This window comes from Leopardus geoffroyi, chromosome A1 (assembly GCF_018350155.1).
Source record: "Leopardus geoffroyi isolate Oge1 chromosome A1, O.geoffroyi_Oge1_pat1.0, whole genome shotgun sequence".
In the NCBI taxonomy this organism is placed as follows: domain Eukaryota; kingdom Metazoa; phylum Chordata; class Mammalia; order Carnivora; family Felidae; genus Leopardus; species Leopardus geoffroyi.
In genome coordinates, this window is record NC_059326.1 from 20,085,381 (window position 1) to 20,107,435 (window position 22,055).

The 22,055-nt window shown below is 36.4% G+C and overlaps 1 protein-coding gene across 2 annotated transcripts in view; it reads left to right on the forward strand.

Moving 5' to 3' along the window:
• Positions 1–22,055, forward strand: part of INTS6 (integrator complex subunit 6) — a 91,924-nt gene that overhangs the window by 65,110 nt on the left and 4,759 nt on the right. For both annotated transcript variants that reach the window (XM_045475137.1, XM_045475134.1), the window contains 10 exons: positions 5,005–5,157; positions 5,301–5,433; positions 6,815–6,909; positions 9,075–9,185; positions 10,443–10,658; positions 14,309–14,435; positions 15,501–15,643; positions 15,847–16,078; positions 20,150–20,521; positions 21,554–21,647. In XM_045475137.1, coding sequence (XP_045331093.1) covers positions 5,005–5,157; positions 5,301–5,433; positions 6,815–6,909; positions 9,075–9,185; positions 10,443–10,658; positions 14,309–14,435; positions 15,501–15,643; positions 15,847–16,078; positions 20,150–20,521; positions 21,554–21,647 — 1,676 coding nt within the window. The remainder of the gene's footprint in view (positions 1–5,004; positions 5,158–5,300; positions 5,434–6,814; positions 6,910–9,074; positions 9,186–10,442; positions 10,659–14,308; positions 14,436–15,500; positions 15,644–15,846; positions 16,079–20,149; positions 20,522–21,553; positions 21,648–22,055) is intronic.

Genomic DNA, 22,055 nt, shown 5'->3' on the forward strand with positions numbered 1-22,055 from the left:
AGGCTCCGTGCTGTCAGCGCAGAACCAGATGTGGGGCTCGAACTCCTGAACTGTGAGATCATGACCTGAGCTGTAGTCAGATGCTTAACCCATTGAACCACCCAGGTGCCGCTTAACTGCTTTTCATACTAGTTTTAAGAACTGCTATCAAAGGTGTGGCTAATTTATTGGAATTAGACAATGCTCAAAGTGCTATGGTAAGCTGTTACTTGATTTAGTACACTGTATTGTTATGAAGTAGTAGGAAAAAAAGATGTCTTTTTTCTTTAGAATCTAATACTATGCTTATGTTTTTATGATTGGCATCTGGATGCAAAATCATAGATGGAACAAGAGTTTCTCTTTGATCTCTATAATATAATGTGAGGGTTTGTCTCTAGGACACAATTTAGAATTTAAATGAAAGTTTAGAAAATAGTTCCAGTTGTTTGTTTGTAATCTTTTAGGACGTAGTCTTAGAAATTCATGTAGACTTTCATGGTTTTAGGTTATGTTCAGTGTTCTCATTCAGAAGTTTAAGGTAGAAATGACTTTCTAGTCTTGTTTACATGAATTATTTTTAGAAACATTGGGGCTTCTTGAATGATCATTGTGAATTATCAGTATTCACTATATGGTTCTTATAGTGATAGGATAACCTTATGTAAATTAATATCTATTCGGTGTTGTTAATACACTGTTTTTTCAGATCAACATTTTTTTCTGGTATCTGAAGGTTTATAGGATACTGTGTGGGAGAACATGACAGTAGTTCTTTGCTATTACCCTTAGAAGATAGGAACTGTATTTCAAAGATCATGAAGCAGTTTGAACAATGTTTCATGCAGTTATCATATATGAATTAAACTGAACCCTTTCTGAAACCTTTATACTTCATTATTTTTATTTTAATTCTAGTTAACATACAGTGTTATATTAGTTTCAGGTGTGCAATATGGTGAGTCGGCACCTCCATACATCACCCTGTGCTCATCACAGTGCTCTGTTTAATCTCCATCACCTATTTCACCCATCCCCTGCCGACCTCCCCTTGTAACCATCAGTAATTGAGAGTGCTTCTTGATTTGTCTCTCTTATTTTTTTCCTTTTGCTTCTGTGTTTTGTTTCTTAAGTTACACATGAGTGAAATCATACGGTATTTTGTCTCCCTCTGATTTATTTTGCTTAGCATAATATTCTCTAATTCCATTCATGTTGTTGCAAATGGCAAGATTTCATTATTTTTATGGCTGAATAATATTCCATTGTATTTATATACCACATCTTCTTTATCCTTTCATCTATCGATGGACACTTGGGCTGCTTCCATATTTTGGCTGTTGTTGATAATGATGTTGCACTGGGGTGCATGTCTCCCTTCGAATCCGTATTTTTGTGTCCTTAGGGTAAATACCTAGTAGTGCAATTGCTGGATTGTAGGGTAGTTCTAGTTTTCACTTTCGGAGGAACCTCCGTACTGTTTTCTACAGTGGCTGTACCAGTTTGCATTCCCACCAAGAGTGCACAAGTTGAAACCTTTATACTTTAAACCTATATCAACTCTTCAGGGTACTTTTTACTTTTACTCTATACAGGTCTATAAAGTGATATTTCCTTTATTTAGTAGGGATTTAATGAAGTAATACATGAAATTAAGGCTTTATAAATTTTAGTGAAGTATTTTCTTTATTCCTTTCCTTGCTCTGATTGAATCATCATAGTTTTAAAATCTGGCCTTTATAGATAAACTCTTAATTTCTTTTGTCATTTTACTTTCCCTTTGGGTGTCCATTCAACTTTCATAGAACAGATACTGTGTTTGTGTCAAATATTGCCTTGTTGGTTATTCATTCTATTGTGTATATGTGTAGTACTTGTTAAGTCCTAATAGAAGGAAATCCAAAACCAGTGTCACAAGCATAATCTATTAATACTGCTCTAATGGCCTATTGCAAATTGTTAGAGGATTTTTAAGTGTGGCTAGGATTTCAGTTGGGGAGGAAACAATATGAGAAAAAGCATGGAAGTAAAAAAGAACAAGGTGTATTTAGAGGAATGAGAAATAGCAGAGTATAGGTGGGTCATACCATGTATGTGGGACATTGAGAATACTATTAAATAAACCAAAGTACTCACGACTTTAAATGCATGGTTAAGGAATTTGAGCTTTTCTCATTGGGGTTCACAGAATAAGTGAAGATGTTTTTAACAGAGTGATGCTGTAGGAAATTTAATCTGGTGGTTGTCATATGCAGCAATATTAGGAGATGAGTTGGAAAGAAAGGTTATCTAGAGGGCTATTGCTATGATTCACGTAAGAAATGTTGAGAGTTTGAATTAAGATGATGGAAGAGAGAATCATAAAGAGACAATATTGGAAAGCACTGGCAAGATTTAGTACTGAAGGATATATTACTGGGGAAATGAAATTTTTATAAATAATAGTATTCAAATAAGATGCAATGATACTGAAATTAAATGTGAGTTTTAGCAACTGGTTCTGAATTTTTATTTTTTGTTTTGTTTAAATAGATTTTTTTCATTTTTTTATTTTTATGTTTTGAAAGATACCTACCTTTTTTTTAGGTTCATTTATTTATTTTGAGAGAGAGGCAGTGGGGGCAGGAGAGGGCAGAAAGAGAAGGAGAGAGAGGGAGAGAGTCCCAAGCAGGCTCTGCATTGTCAGCACAGAGGCTAATTCGAGGCTCAAACCCACAAACTGAGATCATGCATGACATGAGCCGAAACCAAGAGTCTGACTGAGCTACCCAGGTGCCTCTAAGTAGATGTTTTTTAATGTTCATTTATTTATTTTGAGAGAGAAGGAGAGAATCCCAGGCAGACTCTGCACTGTCACTGCAGCCCAGAGTAGGACTGGAACTCACAAACAGTGAGATCACAACCAGAGCCAAAATCAAGGGTCTGTCACTTAACTGACCGAGCCACCCAGCCGCCCCTGGTTCTGAATTGAAATCATGGTTCCACGAGTTATTAGCTGTGAGTTTGGTCTGTTATCTTCTCTAAGCCTCAATTTCCTGTCTGTTAAATGGAGATAATAGCTCCTATCTCATGGGATTGTTTTGGGGATTAAATGAAGTAATAAATGCAAAATTTTCTTTGTCACGTTCTGGAAGACACCCTCTCTCACCAACACACATTGTTGCTCTTGGATCTCAATATTTTAATCCAAAAAGATAAGTGAGTTTCATGGACTGATTCAGTAAGATATGTGTCAGTTACATGCAAGATACAGGAGCACAGTATGAGTAAAACGATGGTGCTTACCTTCTAAAACGATGGCATCTTACCATTCCATAGGAAGGTCAGTCTTGTAACTGTAAACACAGTACACTACAGTGCTCTAACTGTGCTAGAGGCATGGAGCAGAGCCGAGAGGAGGTGATGCCTAAATGCCTGGTATGTCCTGGGGGTGTAGGGCAAGAAAGGGTGTCAGGGAGCAAATCTCTGAGACATTTTACTTGCCAGTTCAGACTTCAAGACTTAGTTTGTTTGCCAATATGCAAGGAAGAAAATAATAAAGCTGCCAGGGATGACATGAAAGCAGGAGTGTGAAAAGATGATGATCTACTTGTGTAACTTGCAAGTCGTTTGGCATGGCTGGAGCGTGGGGTGTACACGGTGTGCGGTGGTTGAAGGCAGATGGGGACCGGATCATCAAGGCTCTTTGTATCTGATGTTTAGAGAAAAGAGTCTGGGTCCTATTTTTAGGTGATTAGCTTGCTACTTTTACCAAATAATTGCAGGTAGGGAAATGACATGATCATATTTATATTTTGTGGCTATGGGATTGATTGGAGGGAGCTAATTAGGGCCATTAAAAATAAGTAGTTGTACTAGTCTAGTCTGAGAAATGATAATGGCATAAATTAGAATACTAAGAAATAAAAGATGAATTTCTAGAGAGTGAGAATTTAGTACTGACAGAGGGCAGTAACTAAATACTGAGCACCTGCCAAGTTGATGTGTTCTGCCTGGTGGTTTAGAATTTGCGGGATTTTATCTAGGCCTTTGTGATAGTTAAATATGGAGGATAAAGAGATGTTAAGGATAACCAACCCCTAGGTTTTTAGAACAGGTTTTGTAGCTTAGGGGAGAAGTAACGAATTGCATAATAATGTATTTGAGGGACTTCTGTCTAGTAGGCAGTTGGAACATAAGAGAGGTGAGAGAGATCCGGTCCCAACACGGTGGATTAGGAGCCACCAGGGCGTAGGTAGTAATGGAGTAATAAGAGTCTTTCATACTGTGAAATTTCAGGTTATTTCTTCAGAGCTTACATTTCCTTCAATTGGTGAGATTTTCAGGAAGGAGACTATTTGGCGGGCAGGGATTCTAACAGGTCTTTTTTTTTCCTTTAAGGTATTTTGGTTTTTTGTACTTTTAGATCAGGTTCTCCAAAGTAGTGTGTATATACCACAGAGGTAACCAAATGGTCTACTGGAATAGGGAAGGAAAACATTAGAACTTCTTTTTATGTATATTTTTCCTCCTAATTTTAATATTACTTTGGTATATATCTTATTACATACTTACACATTAATTCACAGATAATTTATAAGTAAATGTGTATATGTCCTAATATATATTCAGCAATTTTTACTGACCACAAGGTCTATTATCAGTTTGGAAGCTACCACTCCATACAAGAAATTAAATTGCTACAGTTGAGAACTTAGTAAGGTTTCTGTACTTCAGTTGTTTCCTAGATGTGACAATTTATGAGTACGCACTTATTCCAAAATTTTGCACTTCTGAAAAATTTGATTTTACCACCTAAAAAGATTTTTATCCTATATATAAATGGTTTGTCTTTTTCTTGTATTATATAAAATTTAAGCATTACATTTTAAAGTATTTTCTTTCAGCTTTAATAGTGTAGTCAGTAGTAAATTAAACTAACCAGCAAAATGGAGGACTTGAGTAAATTTTGATAGTGAGGGATATGGAAAATGAGTTTGTTCTAGTATTTTGTGTAAATAGTAATAATAAGACTTTCCTCTCTAGCCACCTCGTACATCTCATCCTGTAGTGAAGTTTTCCTGTACAGACTGTGAACCGATGGTTATTGACAAATTGCCTTTTGACAAATATGAGTTGGAACCTTCGCCACTGACTCAGTTTATCCTGGAAAGGAAATCTCCTCAAACATGTTGGCAGGTGAGCTGAGCAACTACAGTGACCTAAAAATTGAAGTTGGATTTTTTTTTTTTTTTAAAGTTAAAGTTAAATTGAATCAATGGTTTCAATAACATTCTGTAAAGGTTATTAAATGTGAAGTTTCAACCACTACCTTTTAACAGGTATATGTGAGCAATAGTGCAAAATACAGCGAGCTCGGTCATCCCTTTGGTTACTTGAAAGCCAGTACAGCACTGAACTGTGTCAACTTATTTGTGATGCCTTACAATTACCCCGTCCTCTTGCCCCTTCTAGGTAAGTCACTCGTGTCCCATTCTCAGTGGCTCAGCATACATACTGATTTTCCTAAAAACAAAGATTGGGAACATGTCTTTGTAAGTTCTCATGTTTTGTGGAAATTAACGGAACTGTTGTTAATACTCTGAAATATCGAACCTATCTAAGGTTGTTTTATAGCAACCTGTGTATGTTTGTGGTAAATTAAAAGTCAGTGTCAAAACACCTTTGATTCTACAAACTATTGAAGATACTGTGTTTTAAATTTTTAAGTATTCCAAGTTTTCTATAAGTTAGCTTTCTTTTTTTTTTTTTTTTTTTTTTTGTTTTTTTTTTTTTCAACGTTTATTTATTTTTGGGACAGAGAGAGACAGAGCATGAACGGGGGAGGGGCAGAGAGAGAAGGAGACACAGAATCGGAAACAGGCTCCAGGCTCTGAGCCATCAGCCCAGAGCCCGACGCGGGGCTCGAACTCACGGACCGCGAGATCGTGACCTGGCTGAAGTCGGACGCTTAACCGACTGCGCCACCCAGGCGCCCCTATAAGTTAGCTTTCTTACATAGTGAGAATTGGTAATAGAGGCTTTGTATTTGGTAAATAAGGATTTTTGTAGAAGCATATATTTATAGATCTGAATGTATTTTCTTTCTAAGAATTTATCTATAATTTTCATTTGGCACATGCTTGTCTATTTATTTTTTTTAGAGAGAGAGAGTGTGCATGTGAGTGGGGGAGAGTGACAGAGGGGGACAGAGAGAAAGGAAGAAAATCTTAAGTAGGCTCCATACTCAGCACAGAACCTGACGTGGGACTTGATCCCAGGACCTTGGGATCATGACCTGAGCCAAAATTAAGAGTCGGACGCTCAACCGACTGAGCCATCCAGGCACATATTTTTTAAATGAATGAATGTGTTCCAATGATATAATAAAAGCCTAAAGTTAGTTTCTGGGGACCCTCTGGCTATAATTTTTGAGCAGTACTGTTGGAGAAGACTTCTATGCATGGAACCACTTCAGATTTAAATATTATCGTCAAAAAAAAATTTATAGTCAAAATATTAGTAGGTATATTTTATTGAAAACATTGTGTATACTTTGTTTCTGTCCTCAAATCTGTTTTATGTTGACGTCTAGATAGTGTACAGATTTTCTTGTGTATTATCTGATTCTACCTTTATTTCATGAAATATTAGATCATGATTAGCATCTTTTTGTTTTTAAAATGGTATTACTGCTCAATGGCAGAACCAAAATTTTGCCACTATTAATTTTGTTAAAAATTGATGTCTGATATGTTACTCTCTTACAAATAAGAAAGCAGTGTTTAAAAATGAAACGTGCTTGACTTGATTTTCGTGTCTGAAAAAAATGATGATAGTTCACATTCATTTATAGATGACTTGTTTAAAGTACATAAAGCAAAACCAACATTGAAGTGGAGACAGTCATTTGAAAGTTATTTGAAGACAATGCCTCCCTACTATCTTGGGGTAAGAATGTGATTGTTAAAAATGGAACTTGTTACAAAATTTTACATTATGCTTATAGTTTACTTGTATTTACTGCTGTTATAGAATGTATAGAATATATAAATGTCATGAAAATTGAGTGTACAAATGACCGATAAAGATGTAATGGGAAAGAAAGGTTTCAGTGATTTGTGGAATAATGATGATGGCAATGATAATGACGATGAGAACATGTATATAATGCTTACCTTAGGCCTGATGTTATGCTAAGTATTTTACCTCATTTAGTTTATATGGTAATCCTTCAAGGTAGAGATCGTCATTCCTATTTCATAGATGAGGAAACTAAGGCATTAAAAGATTAAGTAATTTAAGTCCAAGGCTACTTTAATTAAGTCCAAGGCTACTTGTGTGGGAGACTGGAATTTACCCCCAGGCAGCCTGGCTTTTAGAATAGCTCCAATTGTTGTACTGCCTTGTTAAATTGCAGTTTTATAATTATTATTCCTTAAGGGTACAGAATAGTTTTGTTGCATTATTCCCTAAATCTCTAAAAACATGTTTTTAGGTAGATAAGTATATATTCTTATAGACTCCTATTTTTAGAGCCACGAGATTGTGATTACAGTTGACCCTTGAACAACACAGGTTTGAAGAGGATAGGTCCACTTATATGTGGATTATTTTCAATAAATATAATGGAAAAATTTTTTTAGATATGTGGCAATTTGAAAAACTCTCAGATGAATCGTATAGCCTGAAAATATAAAAAAAAAAAATCAAGATAAACCTCAGAGTTACTGTAAGAATACAGTCTATAATACATATTGCACAGAAAATTTGTGTGAATTGATTATGTTATTAGTAAGGCTTCTGGTCAATAGCAGGCTATTAGTTAACTTTTTGGGGAGTCAAAGTTATCTGCGGATTTTTTACTGTGTGGGGGTTGGCACTCCTAACCCCGATGTTGCTCAGTGGCCACTTGTACTTAACAACCTAGTGTATCACAGTAGATAAGACCGTAATGTATATATTATTAAATATATTATTTACTTTTTGAAAAAGTAACCTCTTACTAAAAAGACCAATGCTAAAAGCACTTTTAAACATTACTTTTACTTTTAAAAATGGAGGAATAGTATAGCATTTGACTGTAATCCTTCTAAATGGTCTCTACTAAGAGCATTAGTGTCTTGAGCTTTGAAAATCATATTTTAGAGTTGTAAGAGATAAGTTGTGTGTCTAGCACATAGCGCCTGCCATGTAAGAGAGTGAAAAGAAAGACGCACTGAATATGAACTGTTAGGTCTGTTGACTTACTTTCGTTTTCCTAGCAATCTGGGGAATTCAGGCAAAGCTACGTGGATTTGAGATGTCAGAGCTGAATTTGATACCAGTTTGACACCAGTGCATATACGCTTTCTGGTGTCAGTGAATGGCTGTCATCCTTTTTTGACTGTATCCCGCTCAAATATACTGGTGATTTTTTTCGTTGCACAAGTGGTTTCGACTGGGCTCTCCTTACAATTGAAAAGTATTACACTATACATAGCAAATATTAAACTGGCTTTTCCTTCTTATTTTTCCCTCTGAACTTGTTTTGATTTTTCAGTTCAGCTAATAGTAACAGTAGTAATGATTAGCACTTACTGAATGCCTCCTGTGTACCAGATGCTTTTATATGTGCTTTACATGTATAGTTCATTTAATCCCATGGCAACCCTATGAAGTAGATACTATTATTGTTATACAAAAGAAAAACTTGAGACACAGAGAGGTGATATAACTTGGTCCAGGGTCACAAAGCTAGTGAATGGTTGAGCCACAACCCACTCAGTTACCCAAAGTAGAAATCTTCCATTTTTCTTGACTTCTTTTCACTTACTACTTAATTTCTATCAAATTTACCTCTGTGATCTGTATCTTCCCCATTTCTTCCAAACTTAGTATCTCCGATGATACTAAGGAGTCCAGGACTTTACCCTTTCTTGCCCGTGTGTTGGTAAAATATAGCCTCTAGTCCTTTTTAAGGCAAACATTTCACTGAAATACAAATATGATCATGTTACTCTCTTATTGAAGAAAAGAAGAAAGTCTTTCTTGGAAAATCTTCAAAACTGACAATACATGTAGCCATAAGTTTTTGACAAGTTTAGGATTGAGTGATATTTTCTTTTTTCCTATAGCCTTTGAAGAAAGCTGTTAGAATGATGGGAGCACCTAACCTAATAGCAGACAGTATGGAATATGGACTTAGTTACAGTGTCATTTCATACCTCAAAAAGTTGAGTCAACAGGTAATGTTAAGAAATAGAACCATTAAGTATTTTGAATGGTTTTCAATGCAAATGTTAGTTCTCCTGGTTCTGATGGAATTACGTTATATGAATACATTACATGTTTTAAAACCACATATATATTAACATAATTCAGTCTCAAGTACGTGGTATGCTGTTTTGGAATGTTAATTTCAAATAATAATTCCTAGTTTATGAAAGTGGCCTCATTAGTGTCCTAGAAATTCTGTGAACATTCATTATGTTTTTTTGAGAAATGTATGTTAGAAAGTTGCTTTTCTTAAAAATCAGTTTCTTTTGCTTTATGTTTTGTTTTTGTTTTTTTTTTTTTTTTTATAAATTTTTTTTTTTTCAACGTTTATTTATTTTTGGGACAGAGAGAGACAGAGCATGAACGGGGGAGGGGCAGAGAGAGAGGGAGACACAGAATCGGAAATAGGCTCCAGGCTCTGAGCCATCAGCCCAGAGCCCGACGCGGGGCTCGAACTCACGGACCGCGAGATCGTGACCTGGCTGAAGTCGGACGCTTAACCAACTGCGCCACCCAGGCGCCCCATGCTTTATGTTTTAAAACCTGTAGTTTTTTTCTTTCAAAATGGGACTTTCTTTTGAAATATTTGTTGAAAACGCTGATTTTGTCATTTGGGGCTTATCACAGTAATAGATTCTTTGGTAGTCAAGCAGTATGCAGTTAGACTGCCAAGATACTACTACTGTATAGAATACATTATTTTTCCGGTACTTTTGCCATCGCTACTTTAACTGCTAATTGAGATGTAGGTTGGAAAGAGTCAAAATATTGCTACTTGTTGTCAGTGAAAAACTACATCACTTTTTGTTTTACCTGTGAAGATTTAATTATGTGCTAATAATAGTGTCTTTAAGTAAATATTGATGAGTTTTTTTCCTTATTTTATATCACCTCTGATTTAGAAATACATATTTTCATTTAGGATGCACTTAAACATTTCACGATTTAAGTGTAGTGGCTATTAGTAAATAAAATAAAATTGAAATTGTTTTTGTTTGCCCTGCTCCAGAAGGTTATTATAGTGATTTAAAACTGTAAGACATTATTATTTAAGCTATAGTTAGTTTACCAAGAACTTGACATAAACTGTGCTACTTGAGGTTTTAACTTCTTATATACTTTTAAAATATAAATATGTATTTAATTTATAGAAGACCAAAACTATTAGTGTTTAATTTATTAATTTAGATTATGTTGAGACCAACTCTTATTTATTTTTACTTTAGGCCAAAATAGAATCTGATCGAGTCATCGGATCTGTAGGCAAAAAAGTAGTACAGGAAACTGGAATTAAAGTCCGAAGCCGATCACATGGTTTATCAATGGCTTATAGGAAAGATTTTCAACAGTTGCTCCAGGGAATTTCAGAGGATGTTCCTCACAGACTGCTAGACCTTAATATGAAAGAATACACTGGGTTCCAGGTTGCTTTGCTCAATAAGGTAATAGTTCTATGAATTTAATACTGCTCTGGATATATTCTGTTGTATTGTTGAATAAATCATATTTTCTATTAGCTGATATTTAGTTTGTCCAAACTTTAGGAATATTTCTATACCTCTGTAGACTAATGATCATTAATACTATCATTGAATGAGTGAATTTTAGAATTAAAAAATTATACATGCCAAATTGATGAATAGATCAGAAGCCAACCCATTCACTTATTTGTTAAATTCTTTAAAATTTTTTTTTTTTAATTTTAGAGAGAGAGAACGGGAGAGAGGCAGAGAGAGAGAGAGAGACAGAGAGACACATCTTAAGTAGGCTTCATACTCAGCACAGAGTGGGATGCAGGGCTCAATCCCACCACCTTAGGATCATGACCTGAGTTGAAATTAAGAGCTGGATGCTCAACTGACTGAGCTACCCAGGTGTCCCCATTTATTTTATAGATGAGAAAACAGATGGGGCATCTAGCTGGCTCAGACGGTAGAGCATTTGACTCTTGTCTTGGTCATGAGTTTGAGCCCCATGTTGGATGTAAAGATTACTTAAAAAAAAGAAGGAAAGAATACAGAGGTTTAAAGATTGCCTAAAGTTACATAGCTAGTGGGAGAGTTCACTGCAGTTTGGTACTTAAACTGATGACCTTGGGTGCATAGCATGATTTTAAAATACTTTATGAATATTCATTATTATAAACATCCTCATCCCAGGGATGCCTGGGTGGCTCAGTAGTCAGTGAAGTGCCCAACTCTTGATCTCCGCTCAGGTCTTGATCTCAAGGTCATGAGTTGAAGCCCCACACTGGGCTCCATGCTGGGCGTGGGGCCTACTTTAAAAAAAAATTCTTCATCTTGGTAGCCTTTTTTTGTAGAAACAGACATGCCAATCTAAAATGTATATGGAAAGTTAAAGGTCCTAGAATAGGTAAAAAAATTTGGAAAAAAATAATAAAGTTAGAAGACTTACACTATCTATTTTGAAGCTTACTGTAAAGTTGTAATGATCATCAACATGTTCTGTTGTTGACATAAGGAAAACATACAGAGCAGTAGGACAGAAGAGAGTCTAGAAGTAGGCCCTCACACGTATAGTCCGTTAATTTCTAACAGAGGTGCCAGAATAATTCAGTGGGTAAGAAGACAATCTCTTCAGACATAGTGCTGGGCTCATGTGGAATTTAAGAAGCAAAACAGATGAACATAGGGGAAGGGAAGGCAAATAAGATAAAAACAGAGAGGGCAAACCACAAGAGACTCTTAAATACAGAGAATAAACTGAGGGTTGCTGGAGGGGAGGTGGGTGGGTGGACACACTAAATGAGTGATGGGCGTTAAGGAGTGCACTTGTTGAGACGAGCACTTGGTGTTACATGTAAGTGATGAATCACTGAATTCTCGTCAAACCAATACTACACTATATGTTAACTAACATGAGTCTGAATAAAATAAAGTAAAAACAAAATGAACAAAAAAAAGAAATAGTGCTGGATCAGTTGGATACCCATATTCAAAATAATAAACTTGACCCTTACATTACCAGTGCTCATGGTCTTAAATGTAAAAACTAAAACTATAAACTTCTGGAAGAAAACAGGAGAAAGTCTTCATGACATTGGGTTCAGGGGTCATTGATGATTTCTAAAATATAACACAAAAGGTACATACACAAAAAACTTGATAAATTGAACTTCATTAAAATTTAAACTTTTACACTTGAGATATCACCTCACGCCGGTCAGAGTGGCTGAAATGAACAAATCAGGAGACTGGATGCTGGAGAGAATGTAGAGAAACGGGAACCTTCTTGCACTGTTGGTAGGAATGCAAACTGGTGCAGCTACTCTGGAAAACAGTGTGGAGGTTCCTCAAAAAATTAAAAATAGATCTACCCTCTGATCCAGCAATAGCACTGCTAGGAATTTACCCAAGGGATACAGGAGTGCTGATGCATAGGGGCGCTTGTAGCCCAGTGTTTATAGCAGCACTTTCAACAATAGCCAAATTATGGAAAGAGCCTAAATGTCCATCAACTGATGAGTGGATAAAGAAACTGTGGTTTATATATACAATGGAATACTACTTGGCAGTGAGAAAGAATGAAATACGGCCCTATGTAGCAACGTGGATGGAACTGGAGAGTGTGATGCTAAGTGAAATAAGTCATACAGAGAAAGACAGATACCATATGTTTTCACTCTTATGTGGATCCTGAGAAACTTAACAGGATACCATGGGGGAGAAGGGAAAAAAAAATTAGGGAGGAAGGCAAACCATAAGAGACTCTTAAAAACTGAGAATAAACTGAGGGTTGATGGGGGGTGGAAGGAAGGGGAAAGTGGGTGATGGGCATTGAGGATGGCACCTGTTGTGATGAGCACTGGGTGTTGTATGGAAACCAGGTTGACAATAAATTTCATATTAAAAAAAATCAGCCATAGACCATATGTAAATGAATGGGTGTGACTGGGTTCCAATAAAACTTTATTTACAAAAAATAATAATAATAAAAAAATCAAAAAACAATTTAAACTTTTGTCTATAAAAGAAACTTGGTAAAATGAACAGGCAAACTACAGCCTGGGAGAAAAGTATGTACAGAATAAAGAATATGTATCAAAATACATGAAGAACTCCTACAACTCAATATAAAAAGACAAATATCTAATTAAAAATTGGCAAAATATCTGAGCAGATACTCCACCAAATAAGATATACAGATTGAACATGACGTAAAAAGATGCTGTACCTTAATGGTCATTAGGGAAATGCAAAATAAAACTACAATGAGATCCCACTTCCCATCCACTACACTGGCTATACTTGTTATATAATTAGCAGTTCTTCTTGTAGGTATCTACATGAGAGCAATGAAGATGTAGGTCCATATAAAGGCTTTATATGCAAATGTTCATAGTAGCATTATTCATAATAGCCAAAAACTGTAAAGAAAACTGTTCATCAAATGGAAAGTGGATAAAGATATGCTATATCCATAGAATGGAATACTAGTCTGGAGTAAAAAACAGACTAGTGATACATGAACAATGTGAATGAATCTCAAAATATCATCCTTAGTGAAAAAAAGCTAGATAGAAAAGATTTGATATAGCAAAATTCCGTTTATAAAATGGAATGTAGGGAGACAGAAAGCAGATTGGTGGTTGCCTGGGGATAGGAAAAGGGATGGACTACAATGGGCACAAAGAACTTTTGTGGGATGATGAAAGTGTTGTTAAACCAGATTGTGGTGATGGTTTCACAACTGTAAATTTACTGACACTCATCAAACTGTATACCTAAAATGGGTGATTTTATGGTATGTAAATCAAAGCTCTTTTTCTTTAAATTTTCAAAGTCTTTAAAATTTGGAAATTTGTTTTATAAGATACTTACTTTCCTTAGGCAGAATATATAATAAAATCTTGAAGAGATGTGAATTTGAGTTATTTGGTAAGTTCACTACCAATTTTTATCCTCTGGTTCCCAAAACAGTATATTAAGATTGCATCATAATTCTTTATTCTATTTTTAAAGCTAATTAGACTTGTGTATCTTATTTCCAAACCTTTACTGCAGGCTAGAGATTTTAGTCTCTTATAATTCTATATTTGAAAATAAATTTGCCTTTGAATGTTTTTCAATAGGATTTGAAGCCACAGACATTTAGGAACGCGTATGACATACCAAGGCGGAATCTTTTGGATCACTTAACAAGAATGAGATCTAATCTTTTGAAGAGCACCCGCAGATTTCTTAAAGGACAGGATGAAGGTTGGATCATAGTTTCAATAATGGTGTTTCTTTTGTGAATTTCTTTATACTGAAAAAACATAGTATAGTAGTGTAGCTTTTAAAGCATTGTAGTATCTCATTTTCTTTGTAAATTCAAACAAATGAAGTAAAAAGTGAGTCGTCACTCATTCTCAGAATTTCTTTCTACCATCACTGTTTCCCCCAAATTTTATTCCCCAGAGGTGACACCCTTTGTTAGCAGCTTAGTATCTTTTTTGGCTTTGTTCATGCATTCACACACACAGGTCCACACATGCACAATCATTTTCTTGTGATACACAATACTAGCATCTGGTGGTTTAACTTGGATGGTGAATACATGTCCTGTTCCTTCAGTTATACCCATGGCACTGACCACAGATCGAGTCAGATGAGAATTTAACTCTTTGCCATCTCTGACGTAAGCATTCCAGCTATACCTTTATTTACGTATTTGTTTAAATGTTTATTTATTTATTTTGAGACCGAGAGAGCGCAAGCGTACTTTGGGGAGGGGAGTGGGTGGGGAGAGAATCCCAAGCAAGCTCCACATTCAGCGCGGAGTCCAACACGGGGCTCCATCTCACGACTGTGAGATCATGACCTGTGCCGAAATCAAGAGTCGGACGCTTAACCAACTAAGCCATCTGGGGACCCCTCCCACCATAGCTTTATATAAAAAGGGTTATCTATATGTGATATGTCTTTTCTTTAAATTCTGCTATAATTAAATTCTGCTTATTTGGAATATAATAGAAGAGACATTCCTTTTCATGGTAATGTTAACACATATTTGCTTATTCTATACACTCAAATTAACTGCAATATTTTTGTTTTATTTAGAAGGTAAAATCAGTTCTTTTAAATTTTATTTTAAAAATCTCAAAGACTTCATTTATGTCACAATATTTATGACGACAAACCAATTTTGCATATATGGGGAGGGAAGACTGCCTAGGATAACCCCAGATAGCATTCAAATATAAGAAGGTATTATTTGGTAATTAAACAGAGTATCATTTCAGTGAGGTTAACTTTTGTTATTGCTCTGTTCTGTTTGAAAAGATCAAGTGCACAGTGTTCCTATAGCACAAATGGGGAATTACCAGGAATACCTCAAGCAAGTACCTTCTCCACTAAGAGAACTTGATCCTGATCAGCCTCGAAGGTTGCATACATTTGGCAACCCATTTAAGCTAGATAAAAAGGTAAGCTTGAAACGTTCCATTGTATAATTTATTTGTGGATTTAACAGTTCTAATTTCACTAAAGTAAGCTGAAGCTGTTTTGTTGGTAGACTAATAAATGTTAACATAGTTATAATCTAGTTGCTTTAATGGGAACTGGAATTAGTTGTGCCATTTAAAAACTATATGTAAATCTAGGGAAATTATATTCTCTTTTGTTATAGGGTATGATGATAGATGAAGCAGATGAATTTGTGGCTGGACCTCAAAATAAACATAAACGACCTGGAGAACCAAATATGCAAGGGATCCCTAAAAGACGTCGCTGTATGTCTCCACTGCTGAGAGGCAGACAACAGAATCCAGTTGTGAACAATCATATTGGAGGAAAAGGACCACCTGTACCTATGACTCAAGCACAGCCAGATCTTATTAAACCCCTTCCTCTTCATAAAAGTAAGAGTTTTTTAAAAATAAACATTATTTGCTGCTGTTTGTTTTTTGTGTGGGGAAGAGATTTTTGTAATAAAGTATAGAAAAAATTGATAAAGTCTAAGAGTGTCTAGAGAAGATAATTGTTTATTCTAAATTAGCGTGTAATCATCTTGTAGTCCTTTTAGTGAACATTTGGACATTTCATGTATTTATTATGTTCTATTATAGCTGTCATGATCTAAATATCATTTATAAGCCTTAAGTATTTCAAAATAACAGTTACAGGGATGTTCTCAATACCCATAGAAAGGTGGTTTTCAATTACAGGTAACTTCAACAACTAATTATTAAATACATATGCTATGGTAAACAGTGCTAGGCATTGAGGTATCGCAGTGAACGAGACAATAGTGATCTCTGCCCCCATTTAGAATGAGGAAAGACAGTCATTGAACATTTCATTAGAAGTGTGGTGAATGTTCAAGAAGGGAAGTCAGGTATGTTTTGGAAGCATGTGGCAAGAGGATTTTAGTCTGTGGGGTCAAGGCACTTTATTGAGGAAGTTACGTTTAAGCCAACATTGGAAGGATGAGTGGGAGTTGTTTCACTAAAGCTGTGCATTCAGGAGTCTTGCTAAGCAGTCTGCTGCATACTATGTGTATAGTAGTAGTATAAGAAGAGTCTGTGCAAACGTATACAGTAAAGAGAAGCAGTTAAGGGGCTGAAAGAACTCTAGTATAGCAAAGGTGTTGGGGGTGAGGCAAGATGAGAGATGAAAGATAGGTTGAGGCCAGATCATGGAGGGCCTTGGAGGCCATTGTAAAGATTCCAGACTTTAAGGACAATGAGAATCTTTGAAAGGTTTGAGAAGCTAGTGACCTCATCTGGTTAGCATTTTATAAAGACCAGGCTGACTGTCCTGTGCAGAGTACTGTTAGGGAAGAACAAGAATGGATGTAGGGGAACTCTTAGTAAATTAATGGAATAATTAATTATAGGTAGTGATCATTTGTGGCTTATAACTGGAGAGAACCAAATATTATATAACTCCTGAAGGGTTTATACAGTATCACTTCTGAAATACTCTTGCCAAAAAACAAAAAAGAAAGAAATCGAACCTTAACCTGATCAAGCCTCTAGATCTAACTACCAATGTATAGGAAATACAAGGATAGGAAAACATATTAAATGACAAAATAGGGAGACAATTAGCATAATCCAGATGGTGGGACACTGTAAGACAAAGAATATGGGATATGTGTATCTCCAGAAAAAATGCATAGAAAAAAAGAGAAGTACAGAAGGATTTTATAGGTTAAAAGGTAGTTAAACGACCTATAAACCAATGACAGTGTGCAGGCCTGATTTGAACCCTGAATCAAACAAAATCAAACTTCCCTCCACAGACAGAAAATATATAAAGTGATCAGAGATTGTGAACACTGATAGGATATTTGATGTCATTAAATAATTATTAGATGCACAGAAAGCAGTTAAGGAACCCAGGGAAGAGCTAATGACCTGCTAGTGGAGTTGTGAGAAGAACATGTATTTGAGAAATACTTGGACACATCAGTAAAGACTTGACGACTGGCTGGATGTTGGAGTCAGGGCAAGAGAGGAGTTGAGAGATGCTTGGTAGGTGAGGGTAACGGGGTGGAGTAGAAGAGCAGATGATGAGTGATTTTAGAGGTGCCTATTAAGTTAGCCACATGGAGATCCTAAGGTAGAAGATGGATATTTTAGTTTAGAACTAAAGAAGAGACTGGGATAAAGAGGGAGGTGCAGGAGGCAGTCTTAGCCCCAATTGAAGTGAATTAAATCACACCAAAGAAAACAATGAGAAGAAAAAGCCTAGAACAGAACCCTGAAAGTGCTAAAGTTGAGGAGAGAAATGAGTTTCAGGAAAAGATTGAGAAAGAGGAATCCAAGAAATAGGAGATGAGAAGAATTTGGTGTCGTGAGAGCTAAAAGGAAAGAGAATTGAGTGGTTGGTGGTTTCAAATGCTTCTTAAACAGGTCAGTCAAAAGGATTAGAAAAGTTCTATTGGTCTTTGGCTCCCTTAGCAAGAGCAGTTTTGCTCCCACAAAATCACTGGGAAGGCAGACAGGAGTGGTCCAGAGCCCAGAAGAAAGAATGCTACTTCCAGTGAAGCAGAAAGGGTATGGGCACAAGTTGAACAGTGGCAAGTAGAGGAAGTTTCTGTTTCACAGCTCTGCTTTCCTTTCCTCTGTGAAGTGAGAGGTGATGTATGCTCCTGAGTGGGAGGCAGGGATTGGGAAAGTCCAAGATGTTAAGAGAGCGGAGAAGGTTAGAATGATCTTTTGTGGGAGAGGGAGGAAATGTTGTAATAAGATTGCTGGGTCCTGTTTCTCCACTAGTGCTCATCATTCCAAATGCACATCTAGAGCAAGCAGATAGAGTCGGCAGATTTGGGGTTTTGCCTGGCAGGGAGGACAATAGAATGAGAGAATTTAGGACATTGGTAAAAAGTAATGCATATGGGATATAAGTTGGATAGACAAGAAAGAGGAATCTAGAAGGTAGGATCTGCTCATTGGGAGGGAGAAAGTGGAGGAAATGCTGAAGTAAGAGTCTGGCTGAGTTACAGAGCCAACAGCAGGAGTCCTGCAAAGATAAGGGTTATGCTCCTCTGCCCGTGAATTTGTGTTTGATTTGAGAGCCAAACGAGGTGAGACATTAAAGAATTGAGGCCATGTTCTTGGCAGGTGATCTGCTTAGACACTGAAGTCCCATACAACAGTAATTCTTAAACTTTAATGTGTCATTGCATCACCAGGGGATCTAGTTAAACTGCAGATTCTGAATTCATTGTTTAGGGCAGGGCTCAAGGTGAACATTTCTAGCCAGCTTTCTGATGGTGCTAACACTGCTTGTATTAGACCACATTTTGAGTAGTAATGATCTAGGATAATGCCCAAGGGACATCAGGGTGGGAGGAAGACTGTGTGAGCCAGGTATGACCAGAGAGGTGTGCCTTAGAGATCGATAAAGACAGTGATAGGAGAGAGAGGATGAGTGTAGTGGCCTCTACTTTCTCCCTCCCATTTATCAGAGCAAGAGTGTTACACGAGTGCAGGGAGAAAGTAACTTGAAGTGGCACTGGAAGGTGAAGGAATCGGTGACTGTATCTCCTTATTTTAAGTCCATGGAGAATGTTTGAGAGAAAGCAGTTTCTAACTCCCAAGTCTGAAAAGAAGAGCAGTTTCTTTGTCAGAGAGCTGCGTTTCAGTTAAAGCGGGAGTCGTTACAGAGAATATTTAGGAAAATTTGCAAATCATGGACGGGGATTTAGGAGGGAGTCAGAAGTTTGAGGGCTTTTTGTGGGCATGAGTTTACCTTTGGACGATAAATGAGGGAAGTAGAGATGACTTCAGCGGGTGTCCTGGAGGTTTGGTGAGCAGTCAGGGAACTTACAATTCAGCTGCTTTCTCGGGGGGGGGGGGGGGTTGGGGGGGCAAGTGTTTGCAAGCTTTTTTAAGTCCAGTAATCTGATGAACTGCAGTGGGCACCAGGCTGTGGGCACTGTTCTGCGTTGCTCAACTAAAGACTGGATGAGTGGTTATAAGAAAAGAGTGTACTGTAAAGTGACCTGTCTGACAGTGGGTTCCCAGCAGAATATTGAACACTTTGGACTCCCTGTGTTTACTTTTGCCTCTAAATGATAGTAGACTGTATAAGGCAGAGGTAAGTTGGAATGAGTTAGGACTCTCTAAGGAAAGGGTAACCCTGATAATCTTGGTCATATATGTTCCCCTAAAGCATTAGAAATCTGCTTGTTCAATAAAATTGCCATAGAATAAAGCAGAGAACTAAAAGTTATGTGAAATTGGCTTTTATTTTTTTTCCTAAGGGCAAAAATCTTACAGATTTTGTAAATACTGTAAATGTTTCACATTGAAACCCACCATCTCTTTGGCAAATCTTAAGAACCATATCATATTATTTGTTAATTTGCATCCATCAGGGAGATTAGTTGTGATTTGCTGTAATATTATTTGTAGCTTTTTTCTTACTTTGTGCTTTGAAGTTGGCTCATGTCCATTTTTTCTTCTTATCTTTGTTTTTAGTTTCGGAAGCCACTAATGATTCGACAATAGATGATGTGGTTGAAAATCATGTTGCAGACCAACTTTCATCAGATATTACACCAAATGCTATGGATACTGAATTTTCAACTTCTTCTCCAGCCAGTTTACTGGAACGACCAACCAATCATACAGAGGCGCTTGGTCATGACCATTTAGGAACTAATGACCTCACTGTTGGTGGATATTTAGAAAATCACGAGGAGCCAAGAGATAAAGAACAATGTCCTGAAGAGAATATACCAGCATCTTCACTCAACAAAGGAAAGAAATTGATGCATTGCAGAAGCCATGAAGAGGTCAACACTGAACTAAAAGCACAAATAATGAAAGAGATCCGAAAGCCAGGAAGAAGTATGTATAATTAGAGGCAAACCCCATATTTGATATCTGTGTGGGCTCAAAAAAAAAAAAAAAAATTAATTAGAAGCATATACCTGATTCTAGATCAGTTTTGAACAACATTTGAGCTATATAAGATTTGATCTTTATTCAGCCTACAAACACTAAATGTCTGTTATATCCAAAGTAGTATGGTGTAGATATGGTAAGCAGGAGGGACTGAGAGCAGAGCTTGAAGAACACACAGACAAATTACACATAGTTCCTACTATGACAGGAACCCGTAGTCTTGAGTATTCTTCTAAACAGCAACTGGAATTTAATGTAGCAGCAAACCCCCAAAAGTGTAGCAAATATTAAATAGTTTCATCTCTGTAGAGTTCCTGACATAGTGTCTACCACTGTGTTTAAGGGTTAAACTATGATGGTGAGCAGGGATGTGTTTAGGCCAAAACCCGAAAGTTATAAAAGCAACCTATGAAATGAATATAAAAGAACTTTGGCATAAAATTTCAGTATTATGACATCCATTCAAAGATGTTGACAGATTGACGGACCATGTGCTTTAATGGAACACCCATGGGTGGTTCAAAAGTGGGTAAGACAGCCCTTGCCATTTAGGAGTTTATAGTCCTTGGCAGAATTTTAGGTGAAAACTTGAAACTGAACTAGCACTCTTAACCATTTTTTCTGTCCCCATATGCCCCTCCCCATCTTGTTAACTGGAGTTGAGAATTTAAATTATAAGTATGCAATTTTATAAAGGCTACTTGCTGCTGCTTTTTCAGTGGCCAGTACCAAAAGCTAGTCACGTACTTTCTAAGCTTTATGTTTGATATCTTAATGGGAACTTTTACCAAAACTTCTGTGTTTACCAAGTTATTTTATCTTGATTGATACATGATGAAATAGGTGTATTAATGAGTGGTAGAATATTTTGGTTTGGTTTAGCATATCTTGATACCGTAAACTGCAGTAGAAAAATATTGAATAAGAGTGCATAGAAAAGCCACTAATTTTTTTCTTTGCTTCTCTTGTTTTAAGAATATGAAAGAATCTTCACTTTACTGAAGCATGTGCAAGGCAGTTTACAAACAAGACTAATATTTTTGCAAAATGTCATTAAAGAAGCATCAAGGTAAATAGTCTGTTGTACATTATGAAATGATTATGAAATGAGTCCCCAGTTTACAGTCAGTGTTGTAACAGTTGTAACTGTTGTAACAGTATCTGTACTTGTGGTGTTATGCATGCATATGACACAGCCATGTGTGTCCTCCTCCTCCTCCTCCTCTGTTTTAGTTTATTGAAAGAAATTCACTTAAAAAATAGCCACACACAAATTCTTCACCAATTATGGACCTTTTCTCCCTGTAGATTATAGATACTTGCATAATTCTCATTGATCCTACTCTGTGCCTTTTTGGGGTCTTTATATTTTATAGCCTTCAGCTTTTCTCCTTTGTATATTTGGACTACAGTTGATATTAATCAGTGATTAGAAATAACCTTGGAAGACAATATTTGAATGCTGTTCATTTGTACG